This window comes from Panthera tigris, chromosome B1, assembly GCF_018350195.1.
Source record: "Panthera tigris isolate Pti1 chromosome B1, P.tigris_Pti1_mat1.1, whole genome shotgun sequence".
NCBI classification, from domain to species: Eukaryota; Metazoa; Chordata; class Mammalia; order Carnivora; family Felidae; genus Panthera; species Panthera tigris.
Window position 1 is genome coordinate 198,929,235 of NC_056663.1, and position 14,494 is coordinate 198,943,728.

The 14,494-nt window shown below is 58.3% G+C and overlaps 1 protein-coding gene across 3 annotated transcripts in view; it reads left to right on the plus strand.

Annotated features, from left to right (window-relative positions):
- Positions 1-11,252, plus strand: part of EVC (EvC ciliary complex subunit 1) — a 73,692-nt gene extending 62,440 nt beyond the window's left edge. For 2 of the 3 annotated variants that reach the window (XM_042984966.1, XM_042984968.1), the window contains exons 16-21: positions 860-1,004; positions 2,788-2,899; positions 7,615-7,741; positions 9,269-9,362; positions 10,027-10,138; positions 10,682-11,252. In XM_042984966.1, coding sequence (XP_042840900.1) covers positions 860-1,004; positions 2,788-2,899; positions 7,615-7,741; positions 9,269-9,362; positions 10,027-10,138; positions 10,682-10,766 — 675 coding nt within the window. In that variant the 3' untranslated portion in view covers positions 10,767-11,252. The remainder of the gene's footprint in view (positions 1-859; positions 1,005-2,787; positions 2,900-7,614; positions 7,742-9,268; positions 9,363-10,026; positions 10,139-10,681) is intronic. The other variant, XM_042984967.1, reaches the window with a different exon arrangement.
- The last annotated feature ends 3,242 nt before the right edge of the window (positions 11,253-14,494 follow it).

The window sequence follows — 14,494 nt, forward strand, 5'->3', positions numbered from 1 at the left end:
GTGAAGGGCGGTGACTTGGCCAGGGCACGGCCAGCACGTGCCTGATGGTGGGGCATCTCAGCCTCCGCTTTGGGTCTGAAGGTGTATCGCTTAAGATTGCCTGTTTCTGCAGGTAACAAAAAGACATACTCAAATGGCAAAAAAATAGACGTTGTTCAGCCCACATAACAAGAAATGTGCAAGTAGGTGATTCCAGGCTGGCACAGAGGCTGCGAGCAAGGACCGGGCTCTTTCTTCCTGATTCACCATTCTTGACGTCAGTTCGCTCCCTCGTAGTCTCAAAATGGCCACTGCCTTTCCAGACGTCAGATCTGCATTCCAGGCAGGAAAAAGAAGACAGCAAAATCTTTCACCCATATCCTAAGCTTTGCCTTAATGTTTGTAAAGGGAAGGTCTCCCAACAGATTTTTTTTTTAATGTTTTTATTTTATTTTGGAGAGAGAGAGAGATAGAGTGTGAGTGGGGGAGGGGCTGAGAGAGAGGGAGACACACACAGGATCCGAAGCAGGCTCCAGGCTCCTAGCTGTCAGCACACAGAGCCCGACACAGGGCTGGAACCCATGAACCATGAGATCATGACCTGAGCCGAAGTCAGATGTTCAGCCGACTGAGCCACCCAGGTGCCCCCCTGACAGATTTTCCCTAACGCTGGGTCTCGCTGGCCAGAACCGGTCATACGGCCGTCCCCAGAGCACCCCTGACCAAGGACGTAAGATCACCGAGACAGGCGTAAGCCACCCACCCACCCGTGCTCTGCCCGCTGCCCCACCAGTCAAGGTCGGGCGTGGTAGAAGCCAAGAACAGGACGCGGGTGGGGGACCGCGCGTGACTTTGCTGTGTCTTCCCCCTCCTGCCACAGAGAGTGCTGACGGAGGCGGCCGTGGAGAGCGTCTACGTGACCAGTGCTGGCGTCGGCCGGCTCGTGCGGGCATATTACCAGCACATCGGGAGGGTCATGCAGGACCACGAGGAGAGAAGGCTGCAGCACCTGAAGACCCTGCAGGGTAACGGCCCCCTCCTCAGGGAAGCCCCGCACACAGCAGGCCAGACGCGCTCCTGCTTTGGGACGCAATGGCACGTCAGACCTTCCGAACGTTACTGGGGCGGTTTGGTTGATTGACTGATTGCCTGCTCCCTCCCCCTAAAATAGGCTTTTAAAAAGCCACCTAGAGGACCATACGGTATAAGAGGATTTCTAAAAAGTAGATGAATCAGGGGGCGCCTGGGGGGCTCAGTCGGTTAAGCGTCCAGCTTTGACTCGGGTCATGATCTCACGGTTCATGGGTTCGAGCCCCGCGTTGGGCTCTGTGCTGACAGCTCAGACCTTGGAGCCTGCTTTGGGTCCTGTGTCTCCCTCTCTCTCTGCCCCTCCCCTGCTTGTGCTCTGTCTCTCTCTCTCAAAAATAAATAAAAAACGTTAAAAAAATTTTTTTTAAAAAAAGTAGATGAATCAGGACAAGGATAGGACAGTGAGATGGGGTTCAGGTGAGGTCATGATCTGGGACATAGGCCGTCAGATCCCTACCTAATGGTGACACGGTTTTGACTCTGGGCTTCCTAGTGGCCAAAGGGATGGGAACTTCATCAGTTACAGCTGTGCAGTGACAGCAAGTGAGAACAGATCAGTGGCCCTGATGTTCCTAAGACCCAGAGAGTTTCCCCCATGTGCCCTTACAAGAGGCCACCCGGGTGACAGAATGGACAACATCCACAAAGCCAGCAACAATACGTGTATAATAATAGACACAAGCCAGTTTCCTCGAGGCCTCTGCTTGTAACGTCCCTCCCTGCATCCGGGACTTCAGAACAGCATAGAACCCCACGTTCTCAGATGGGTTTTGCCTGGATTTCCCAGAGCTGGAACCGATTCCTCGACCAACGATGGGCAGCAGGTCCTGGACGCAGTCTTCTGGGAATATGAGTCCTCTCAGTAAGCACAACAGGTGCCTTTTCTTCCCCTGTCCTGGGGACTTTGAATCCCAGACTCAAAGTAAAATCTGGACACCTGCCTGGAAATCTGCCCAATGACTCCAGATGGTCTCTGTCAGCAGGAGACAGACAGATGGTCACCGCAGGGTGTTCGGGAGCCGGGGCCTTCCCTTCCCTCTCTAGGCCTCGGTTTCCCCATCTGTGAGGCTAGGGCTGGGCTCACCCTCCATGCATCCTCTCAGCTCAGATTTCCTGTTTCCCTGACACCCCGGCTCTCATGCGAGGATTTCCCAGGAAATACATTGAAATGATACAACTTAGCTGACCACATAAGCTCCTTCTGCTTCGTTCAGTGCTCCTTTTTTTTTTTTAGGAGTCCTAGAATGCCACATCACCCAGGTTAGAGACCATCCAGGTTAAACCTGTGTGTTCTAGAAAGCTCCGGCCCAACCGGACTTCGCCCGGAAAGCACCCACATGGGAGCGGCCGGCTGCACACCCACAGCACCGCCTGTCGAACGCTTTGTTCTTTCTGCTCTGAATTTTCACCCGTGGTGGCCTCTCTGCAGTGGAATCTTTCTTCTTCTACACCTTTGCTCCTGGCACTCTCAAGAAAGTGGGGTCTGAGCAGTTGTAGGGAGAGCAGGGGTCACCTTCCTCCGGGGGCGCAGGGTCCTTGACGGAAGCCTCGCTTTCTCACGCACGCGGAGCCTTTCCCAGGGGCAGCGCGGGTGCTGCGTAAGTGGCCCACGATTTGAGAGCGCGTCTCCTGCCGATCTCTGTGCCCGGCCCCACCCCCGACCTGGCTCAGAGGCCAGCCCCAAGCATGCCCCTTGACCTTGTGTGCTAAATGGTCTAGGTGAGAGAACGGAGAATTGCAAGCTGCGGACAAAGCAGGGATTCGGAGACCCTTCGCCGGGGAGCAAGGCAGTGAATGGATCTGGCGGAGCCTGCAAGGCCGTCCACCAGAGGTGAGCTCGCCCCCTCTGTCCTGTGCGCCCTCCTCCCCTGCCATGAGTCTGCTCCGTGCAGTCAGCGTCCGATGGTGCGTGCACGTGGCTGCCAGAGTGGAGGCCCCCGTGCCTCGGTCGGGCTCCCTGCTCGACACGCGGCCCCCAGGACGGGGCCTGGCACACGGGAACGAGCGAGTCCGGGTGGGGTGGGATCCCCCCGTGCACGGGGGCTGGGAGCAGGCTGTTCACCCTGGAAGTGACCCCAGAAAGCACCGTGAGGGAGCAGGGAGGTGAGGCCCCCAGCTGGTTCCCGCTGCTGGCTTGACAACAGCCAGCTACGTGGCCCACGCTTCTGCGGACCTGAGGTCCCCGCGGCGGGTGCTGGTTTCGTGGGTCTCCCACGGCCCAGCTCGAGGTGTCGGCCCGGTGGGCTCTTGACGAGGCTCTGGGGAGAATCTTCCCAGGTTTGCCCAGGTCGCCGGCACAACGCGGGTCCCTGTAGAACTGAGGTCCCCTTACTTTGTGGCTGTCGGCTGGGGGCCACCCAGCCTCTAGAGGCCTCTCTTTGGTCGTCACTCGTGGTCCCTGCGTCTCGATGCTTGAAGTCCTCTGCCTTCCTCTTCCGCCTCATCTCTCTGACTCCATTTGGAGAAACTTCTCTGCTTGTAAGCGTTGTGGTGATTGAGACCCACGTGGATAGTCCAGGAGAATCTCCGAATCCTAAAGTCGATAACCCTAACCCAGCCTGCAGAGACCCGGCTACCACGTACCGTAACGTCTTCACGGGTCCAGGGATTAGGGCAAGGCCACCTGTGGGGGCACCGTGTGGCCTACCGCAATGGAGAAGAAGCAAACCAACCCTGTGGCCGTGCAGCCTGTCCACGGCAACTGAGGCCCAATCCCGCTCTGGACCTTCTGGGAGATTGTATAAAATTCAACTTCCAATTATGTCAACAAGGGGTGCGAAAGATAGGGGATTTGTCTGCCAAGCCCTGTTCCGCACGGGTTGAGGGTCTGCCCTGGGGGTGTTATGTCACCAGCACTTCCGGCCCCTGAGCTGGCCAGACACACCCCCGTGGCCAGAGAAGGCACTGAGACACAGACACAGACACAGGTGTTTGGCGGAAGAAGCCACTGGCCTGTGTGGAAACTGTCCACCCAAGTGTGGACAGCCACCCAGCATGCCCCTGTAAGCACCGACTGTTTGCTGGGCCCTGAGCTAGCCACTGGGGACAATGCCTGTCACCCCAGAGCTCACAGCCTGGAGGGAGAGACGGACAGGGGAACAGCAATAAATCTGTGCGGGTGCTCTCGTGGGGGAGGGGAGGGGCGCTGAAGGACGACAGGTGACGGTCCCTTGTCTAGGCGGAGGCGTCCCGGCGGCTGGAAGCAGCAGACAGCCACGGCCCTGCAGGATGGAGGCGTGGGCTCCATGCGCGGCCTCAGAGTAGATTCCAGCCCCTCATCGGACGGCTGGAAACAAAAACCACAGGGTCCCCCTCAGTCCTCGGACTGAGTCCCGCACACGCTGTCCATAAATCCTCCGATGGCCGTTGGCAGTGGTCAGGAAACGTCCCGCCATCCCGCGCCTACGTGCCACCTGGCCCTGACGGTCGGATATCCACCTGACTCGGGCCCGGCAGCTCTCAGACGTGGGGGGGCATCATCTCACTTGGTTCTCCTCCCGAGCGTGCAGATGCCAGGACCCCACCTGGACACTCAGACTCGGGGGCTTCTTTGCGGGGGGACCCAGGAATCTGAGCTGTTACCCCACTCCTCCTCTCCAGGGATTCTGATGGATGGAGCCCAGGGGCTTCACCTGGACCCCAGTGACCCAAGAGGAGGGGCCTCAGCTGCCCCCAGTCCGACCTCCCCGCCAGGTTTACGGGAGATGGAAGCAAAGCCCCGTGGGGGTGCGGGTGCGTGACCGACTCTCGCTGTGACTTAGAGGCTCGTACGTGGCTGTTGGTGCCCTTTCCTCCGTGCCCGTCCGCTCGCAGTTTCTGGTGAAGGTCCGCCAGGGCTCCTGGGGACAGAGCCGTGTAGCGAGAACGGATCGTTGATTTAAAAGAACGTTACGAGACTAAGCGCGTGAAGCAATTCTTGGTCCGAGGGCGAACTCCACACTGCATCCCCGGGGAGCAGTGGGATCGTGGGAGAGCCCGGCTGAGGGGTGCCAGGTGACGCGGCGGTGGATTGGCCACACGCGGGCTAGGTCCCTTCACGCCCCGAGCCTCAGGCTCCCCATCTGTGAAGTGGGATGACGGTAGCTCCTGGCTCACAGGGCGTTACCGTCAGGACCCACAGAGACTGCGGCGCCCACAGCAGGGCCGGCCCGCGGCCAGCGCCCCACGCCTGATGTCCTTCACCACCAGCACAATTGTCACTGCTGTGCCTTCTGCACGGTGCGCAGTGCGGCTTGAAACAGTTGTGCAGTCGGGACTCTTTCAGGAGGGATGTTTTTTTAAACACCCACTTCCATAACCAAATAGGAGTCCAAAAGGAAGGGGTTTATGATCCGTCCAGGTGACTCAGATCCTACAGTAGGGCATCCTCTCCTTCCGGAAGGTGCCAGAGGATCAGCAGTGCCGAAGGGGGTCATGCTCGGGCCAGAGCACCACATGGCTGTCCCTCCGCAGGCAGGATTGTCTGCCTCTCGGCCGCTCTCTAGTCCCATGTCCTTGTACCGCCCCTCCCGGCTTAGAGCTGTGGCCTCTGGCCTCCCGTCTTGTCCTGTGTCTACGTGTAGCCAGGGCATCGCGTAAACACAGGCGGCTGTGTCTCAGTCTCCCCTGGACCCTTTCGTGGATCTCCGGGCTGTGCGGGGGGAAGCCCCACTCCGACCCCACCCCCGGATAGCGTTCTCACTGCCTGGCAGGCCCATTAGCCAAGTCCATGGTGGGGAGCGGGCAGGCAGTCAGGGTGGCAGCCGAGAGTGACCAGGACTGTTGGCAGAACGGGTACAGGACAGGCTGCTCACAGCAAGAAGCCACCTGGCCGCTGAATGGGGGCCCCTAGGAGATTTGTGCATGTCCTCATCCCTGGAGCCTGTGCGTGTGACCTGTGTGTGCGTGTCCTAATCCCTGGAGCCCGTGCGCGTGACCTATGTAGAGGAAAGATCTTTGCAGATATCATTAAGTGAAAGATCTTGAGAAGAGATCATGCTGGATTATTCCAGCGGGCCCCAAATCCAAGGGCAGGTGGGGTGGAGGGAGATTTGGTCACACACAGAGAAGCCCATGTGGAGACAGAAGCAGGAATGGGAACGGTGTGGACGTATGCCAGGGATCACCGGGAGCCACCCGGAGCTGGGACAGGCAGGGAGTGGGCTCTCCTCTAGAACCTTTGGAGGCAAAGAAACCCCACTGACCCCTTGATCGAAGCCTTCTGGCCTCCAGAGCCGTGAGAGAATAGATTTCTGTTGTCTTAAGCACCCCCTCCCCCGCCTCAGCTTGTGGTCCTTTGTTAGAGCAGCTCCAGGAAACCAATGCAGCCTCCTCGAGGGTGTGGGGGAGGCTGTACTGTAGAGCACTGACCTCATCTGTATCAATTATTTGTTCCCCATCTATCCTCTTCCCGAGTTCAAAGTGGAGCTTCGTGAAGTCAGGGACTGTGAGTCTCTTGTTCGCACCTGTATCTTCAAAACACAGGACAGCACCTGGCAGGCCAGGGATGTTTTTATGTATACATGAAGTTGTACACGGATGGATGGATGAGTGATGGGGTTTTGTAGGATGAATAGGAGTTTGCCAGGCAACTACAAAGAAGAGGGGAAAGCTATGACTGGCAGGCAGAGGAGCATGAAGCGAAAGCAAGGTGCAATTCTGTGCCTGCAGGTAAACTCCGTGAACAGCTCCCTGTTGACACTAAACGTGGCTTCTGCAGATGTAGGAACTCACAGAAGATTGGAAAGAAAGAGGCAAAGGGCCGTTAGGAAAACAAGGTGGATGGGATGGGATGTTCCTGTTTGCTGAGGGTCTGAGGAAGGTCAGCCAAGGAAGGAGGGGATTCAGGGTAGGGGGGAGGCAAGGTGAAAGCAAGCGGGGGCCGTCTCCCGGTCAGGGACCCTGCTGCCGCCCCCGCTCGGAGCTGTGCCACCCAGAGTAACGGGCCCCCGTCTTCAGGGGGGCCCCAGTCGTCTCCCCGCCATTGAGCCAGAGGAGAAGTGAGCTCTTCCCTGCACATGGCTCGGATGCTGCAGGCTAGGAGATGAGCATCGCGTTGCACGTTTTCCATAAGGATGGGTAGCTGGTGGGTCTCTGGCCCTTTCAGGGGAATGCGCCCCCACCCCTGGGTTGAGATGATTTTCATGCCGTCCAGTCACTGGGCAGCTGCGGGACCCCAGGGATGCCCCCGCCCCCTCTGAGCGGCTCCTGCCCTGAGTGTTCTACCCTTTGTCCTGCTCGTATCACTGAGGACCCAGCGGGACCGAACAAAAAACGCACACGCGGGATTCTGCAGAGTCGCGAGCGTGACTCACGTTTATGATGAGTCAGCCCCCCCCCCCCCCCCAGGTGGAGGGACTCCAGCTGTGGCCACTGTCACAGGCCGTGCAGCCACTGTAAATCCTGCCGGCCAAGGCCATTCCTCTCTCTGGGCTCCACGGGCCCAAGGACGGCTTCCGCTCCCCAGTTCCCACGACTCAGCAGCCTCCGGGGGCACGTCTGTGCTGGGTCTCTGATTAACCCGCCGCCGGCTGGGGCGGCGCTGATGGCCTTCGTTCCTTCTGCCAGGATGGCGGCACAGCAGAAAAAGTTTCTGGCCCAGTTCACCGCGCACCAGCGGATCCGCCTGGATGCTTGGAAGCAGAAGGCAAGGGCTATGGATCATCTGGAAGCCCAGCTGGAGACCCAGCTACAGGTACGAGTGTCGGAAAAGCGCCTTCACGGACCGGGCCGGGGTTTAGGGAGGAACAGGAGCAGCAAAAGGCCACTCTCGTGACCACAGGTCGCCGCAAAAAGACCTTGGCCCTGGCTGAGTCTCGCTGGCTGACGGCTTGGCCGTGAGCCTTGGGGGCGGGCAGCGCTGTGCTGATTCCCGAGCAGCTTCGGGGGGCCAGGCCCTGCGCCCCGATCGTCTCCCCGCTGTTGAGCCGGAGGAGAAGTGAGCTCTTCCCTGCACGTGGCTCACCATCATGTGGGCCTCTCAGAGTCACGGAGGCAGTGCGGCTGGTGACCGAGGCCTGCACTTTCCCTGGGACACACGGGCGGCTCGGCCCTTGTGAAATGAAGTGGGTAGCTATCACAGGGAAGTCTCATAAAGTGCGGTTATGAAAACAAAGTGGCAGGGCGCCTGGGTGGCTCAGTCGGTTGAGCGTCCGACTTCGGCTCAGGTCACGACCTCACGGTTCGTGGGTTCGAGCCCCGTGTCGGGCTCTGTGCCGACAGCTCAGAGCCTGGAGTCTGCTTCGGATTCTGTGTCTCCCTCTCTCTCTGCCCCTCCCCTGCTCACGCTCTGTCTCTATCAAAAATAAATAAACATTAAAAAAAACTAAAATAGGGGCGCCTGGGTGGCTCAGTCGGTTGAGCGTCCAGCTTCGGCTCAGGTCATGATCTCATGGTTCATGAGTTCAAGCCCCGCATCGGGCTGTGTACTGACAGCTCGGAGCCTGGAGCCTGCTTCGGATTCTGTGTCTCCCTCCTCTCTGCCCCTAACCCACTCGCATTCTGTCTCTGTCTCTCTCAAAAATAAAGAAACATTAAAAAAAAAAATTTTTTTTTAAAGCAAAGTGGGTGCCTTAAAAAAAAAAATCAGATATTCCAGAATGGAAGCACTTAACAGAGTGTTGGCCCAGTCAGAGTAGTCCCCACCGGTGTGGCAGCGACAGGTGAGAGCCAGGGTGGTTAATGCTCGTTCCCTGAGCGTCTGTCCTAGACACGGAACCAAGAGCGTTACACACGCCATCTGACCTCGTCGTCCCATAACTGAGGACAAGGTCACTGTCGTACTCCAGGTACAGGTGGGGACACTGCAGCTCTGAGAGCTGAAGTCACCGTCTAGTGTCACGCAGCTAATAAGTCACGGAATCCAGGTCGGTGGTTAAGCCACAGCGTCGGCAGCTAAGAGCTCAGACTCTGAAGTCGGGGGGAAGCGGGTGCCGTGTCCCTCTCTGAGCCCTCACCTCTGCACGCTTCTCTGTAAAATGGGGCTCCCTGGCTGGCGTGAGTGAGGACGGACAGTTCCCTGGCAGGAGCCGGAGAGTGCTGGTTCCTGTGCTCACACACGCGTCCGCCCTGCTCCTGCCGTCTCTGGGTTCTTCTTGGAGACCCGTCTGCCGCCAGGGATGCGGGGCCATCAGCCACCCTGGAGAGGGCGTCAGCCTCACTGTGGTGCAGAGGCGGGACGGGGCAGAGGGGGACCCAGCTGACCCTCCGTCCTTGCATCCAGGAGGCCGAGCAGAGCTTTGTCTCAGAGCTGGCGGCATTGGCCCGGGTGCCCCTCGCCGAAAGCAGACCGTTTTCAAGCAAGCGTGGCTCGTCAGGTAAGTCGTGGAAGGCGGTGCACAGCAGCGGGAGTATGGATTCCAGTCCCGTGTCCGCCACTAACCATCTGTGTGGCCTCGGGCACCGTGCTTACCCTCTCCGGGCTTTTGTGTCCTTGCCCATCAACGAGCGGACTCAGCCCCAGGGCCGCCTTGCTCTCCCGCGTTCAGTACTTTGGATTCTGAGGTCTGCACCTCACCACCCGGGCCTCTGTGTCCCCGACTTACAGACGGGGGTGATTAACCCTTGGCCCCCTGCCGGCGGCAACTACTGTGACCTCACAGTGGTGTAGCCGGCTGACGGGATACAGACAGGGGTGTGTGTGAGAACACAGGGCTCTCTTAAAACAACGCTGCTCTGTCAGGGTCCTTCTGCTTCGGAAGCTCGGGTCAGCTGGGCGTGGCAGAAACCCAGCGGGAGCCTGGCAGCCCTGTGTTCGAATCCCAGCTCCATAACGTAACGGCTGTGTGAGCTTGGGAAAGCACGTCACCTCCCCGGGCCTCAGTTTCCCTACAAGTTAAATGGGTGTAATCGCAGAAAGCACAGAGTGTCTCCTTGGCCGCGGACGTCCTCAGCAGATGCCCGGCTGGGTCGGGGTGAGGCCGAGGGGAGCTGTCACGTGCTTGACGTCACCCAATGTCTGGGTTTATGTGTCTTCTGCAGAGAAGCCTGTAAGGACGAGAAGGAAGAAGCCCCCACCCCGGGAGAAAGGGAACCCGGGGGGCCCCACCGACGATGACCCTGCAGCAGGGGGCCACCCCTCGGGATCACTCAGGTACGGGGGCAGGGGCCGGCTTATTGCCAGTGGATGCGTATTGACCGCTTACAGTCCGGGCAGGAAAACAGGCGCCTTTCTCCGAGGTGTTAGCCACAGGGTCCCAGAAATGATGGACGATGGCGGGAGCTGTTGATATGCCTGTCACTGCTACTATTCGTGTCCAGTTTGGCTGGGCCGGCCATGACCTAGCTCCGCGTCCTGCCAGCACCCGGCCTGAACGGTCCCCGCCTTGCCAGGCCCCCACTGGCTGCAGACACTTTGGGGTCTGCAGTAGGGTCAGTGCGTCCCGGTGCGCCCAGTCATCTGAGTGGGGGGTTGCCTTTACCCCGTGGCCCTCAGGTGACCACCCCACCCCCCCCCCCCCCACCCAACAGAGGGAAACCGGAGGCCGTGTTTGTCTCTGGACAACCCCAGTTAAAGGGGGTGGGGCTGTTTTGATGGCCTGTCACTGCCTTTTCATCTGATCAGATCGGATGAGTTCTTGCCTCTGGACAGATCTGGACTCACGTTGTGACCACTGCATTGCTTCCTTGTTTTGAGCAGCAAAAGGCTGAACCAGCAGGAGAATGAAGCTGGCGACGGCGAGAGCCCCAAGAAGCCGCTAAAGGAAAGAAGCCATCCGTAGGTTACGGTTTGGGTCGGGGCCGATGTGGAAGATCCAGCTGGAATAATGCCACCTGCCCGCCCCAGCCGGCTGGGACGGGAAGGGCCACCGGGGGGCCGGATGGATAGACGGACAGGCGGAGAAGTGCCTAGAAGGCCTGACTGAGCATGGCAGACCCTGCCGCCTGTGGCATGAAAACCCCGTGTCCGAACCCTGCCTCCAGTTTTCTCTTTCTCTTTGGCTTGGAGACGTGCCTCCCTTCCTCAGGGACCTCTTTGGCCCTGGATCTCTGAACCCCACCCCCACCCCCACCCTGCCTGCCCAGCATGAGGCTGCCTCCAGCCTCGGGGACCCCCTGCTCCCCAGACTCTCCATGGAGTTCTGCTGGGAATGCGGGGGTCTCCGGGCGGGGCTGGCGTTTCCTGGCCTGAAGTCTTTTCTCCATCTCTTTCTAAAAACTATTTTTAATGTTTATTCATTTTTGAGAGAGACAGAGACAGAGCGTGAGCAGGGGAGAGGCAGAGAGAGAGGGAGACACAGAATCCGAAGCAGGCTCCAGGCTCCGGGCTGTCAGCAGAGAGCCCGACACGGGGCTGGAGCCCACGAACCACGAGATCATGACCTGAGCTGAAGTCGGACACGTACCCAGCTGAGCCACCCAGGCACGTCTTTTTCTCCAATTCTGTCATCCTTGTTCTCCTGTCCCATGAGACGTGTCCCACGCATCGTGTCCCATGCATCTGGCCGCAGGGTTCTCATCTGGACTGATCCCCATGTTTGGCTGAACCAGCAGCTAGTGCCTGGTCACCTTGGAGGTTGTCTCAGGGCCCCAGGACCCTGACACAGACCACGGAATCCCTGACCTGCAGGCCTACGTCACCCACCCTGGGGACCTGAGGCCTGACTGGTACCTAATGACACCTACAGCGGTGTCTTCTGTGGGCGGCCCCACTCAGCCCTCAGACTTCCCCTGGGAGGGGACAAGCCGTTCTGCCAGATGGCAATTCCCCCTCAGGAGACGTGTTCCCCAGGGGCACTGCTGCTCCCAGCGGGCAGGGACAGTATCCACAAGCTTCCAGACTGGCCACACTTAAACCACTGCCGGGAGAGGTCTTTGCCACTGGGAATGAAAATTACTCTTCTCATTGAAATCAGGGATTCTCAAACCCGGCACTGTGGACATTTTGGGTGAGCTGTGTTTGGGGGTGGGGGCCGTCCCGTGCCTTGCGCGATGTTTAGGGACATCCCTGGCCTCCACTGACCAGATGCCAGGAACCCTCCCCAGTTGTGACAACCAGACATGTGTTCAGACGTGGCCCGATGTCCCCTGAGTCAAAGTGTGCCAGTACCTGGTGAGCCCAGAACGTAGTGGGCTTCGGGAGATTTCTGAACCGTTTGTGGGCTGAATTTTTATTTCTTAAAATCTAAATTAGATTCTGTTAGGAAGGAGTAGCTCTGAGACAGAAGAAGTCTCCCACGGCAGTTCCCTGGTTGGTTAAGGATGTTCCCCATCAGAGCGACTGGTCAGCAGGCGGGATTTCCAGAGTCAACCGCCAGCTCCCTCTAGTGGCTGAATAAAGCATTTCATTATTCTGCTGAGTCCCGTAACAGGCAGTGGTTTCCTTCTTGCCGCGTTTTGAGAACCCGGTTTACATAGAAACCACTTTTGTCACATGGGCCCTCTGCACAGAGGCATTCTGGAGTTGGGAGTGTCTGCTTTGGTAACTTGATTTTGGTAAATCCAGACCCCCCCCCTCCCCCAGCAGCACCGGGATCTCTGAAAGATCGAAGGCCATCTCAGCTTCCGCAGACCTTGCGTGAAAGTTATTCTGCTTCACGAGCGTAGCCTCCTCGGCCCAAGGGACTGTGTCACATGCCAGTGCTTCTGGGCCCTTCCTCAGCCCTGCTGCCCCACTACTGTGCTTGGCGCAGTTAGGGGCCCGTGATTCCGGAAAGGCTGTGGACTCTCTGTTTTCATCCCATTGCAGACCGACTCTGCCAGCTACAGCTCTGGGACGCCCGGGGCCGGGCTCTGCAAACACAGCACATGCTCCATGCAGGGGAGACCGAGGACACACTGCGACCCCCCTCCTCCACTGGGTTCCCGTCCCCACGTGCATTATGGGCTGTGGGTTGTTACAGAGATAGGAGGTGGCGCTGGTGGGGACGACGAGTGACGATCCAATGAGAAGACTCTAGATGCCTTCTTTTACACACACCCACCCTCTGGTCTGAGCTCAGCTGTGAGGAGAAAGGCCGTAGACGCTCCGAGCACCTCTCTGGCCAACCTGGTGTCTGTCCTGTCCTTACCTTGGCTGCTGACCTAGATGCTGCCACAGATGACTCCTAACTGCCCTGCCCCAGCCTCCTGGTCTACACGTTCCAAAAACGCACATCTGACTCACGAGCTTCCGCGGTATTCTTTGCTCTAAGGAGAAAAAGGAAATCTTTAACAAGGACCGCGGAACCCTGTGAGGTCCAGTTTCAGCCACGCAGCCTGTCTCCTCTCGTGGACTCATACGTGCCCGCCCCTGCCTGCCACTGGGCTTTTGCACAGGACTTTGCTGCTGCCGCCCGGAACAGTTCTACCCACCTCCCATCCCCTTTGCCTCCCGAGTCTGTAATCATCATCCACGTCCCAACAGCAGGACTTACGTCTTCAAGAGCCTTCCCTGCACCCCTCTGACGAGACTGGACGCTCCTCTGGGGCTCTCAGCACTGTGTATTTTGCTGCTGGGATGGGGAGGGTAATAAATACCATCCCTTTCTTTCCCATCCACATTTGGAACCAGTTGAGATACAGGCAAAGCGGTCAGATGTAGATCCGCCCCTGCAAATGCGCATCATCGGGGCTCATGCTTTGTGCCACAGAGAGTCACGACCACATGCACTTTGGTCCAGAGACCAGCTCCCGGGGGGGGTGCGGAGATCTGACACTCGGGCTGGGGGAGCAGCCTTCTCTGGTCCGCATGCACTAACCAAAGTGGCCAAGCAAACTCAGGGGCCAGAACGCGTTAGGCAGTGCTGGGGATGTCGGAAAATGGTTGGGGCTTTACGGGCAGGGGGCAAATGGGTATGAGGAGACCTTGGCCGTTCTGTCTCACTGTTTATAGTCCGTGTGCAGTGTGGGTGCAAAAATAGACCAGCCGCGGTAGTGGGGCTAGGCCAGCCCTTATGGGACACCAGAGCCCGCTTAAATTTTAGGAGTTGCCAGCTTGCTGGCTTTACGTTGGTACTTTGAAACTGACTACAGTGGAAATTAGCAAGCACTGCAGACTGGGGCTCCCAGCCCAGCCCAGCCCCGTGCTCCACATTTAGCCGTGCCACCTCGGGACCACTGCGTCAGAAGACCCACACACTACGGTCACCTGATTCACAAGAAAGCCACCGCTGCAGCTTAATGAGAGAAGGGATAGTCTTTTCCATTAATGGTGCCGGCTCAATGGGATATCATATGGGAAAATGTGAGTCTTGGGCCCTCCTTTTCCTTAGATACGAGGATTAGTGAACGATGGACCGTATACCCGAACATGGCAAGATAAAACAAAATTTCTGGAAAGAGACTTAGAAGACAGGACAGCAGAATAATACCCCCCTCCAAGATGTCCGCATCCTAATTCCCGGAGCCCGGGGCTAGGCGATGACGTGGCAAAGGGGAGCACGAAAGAGAAGCATGTGCCTCACAAGGAATGTTCCAGCACAGCCTCCAAGACTTAAGGCTCGTCTGTCTCGCACCGCCCGGAACCCGT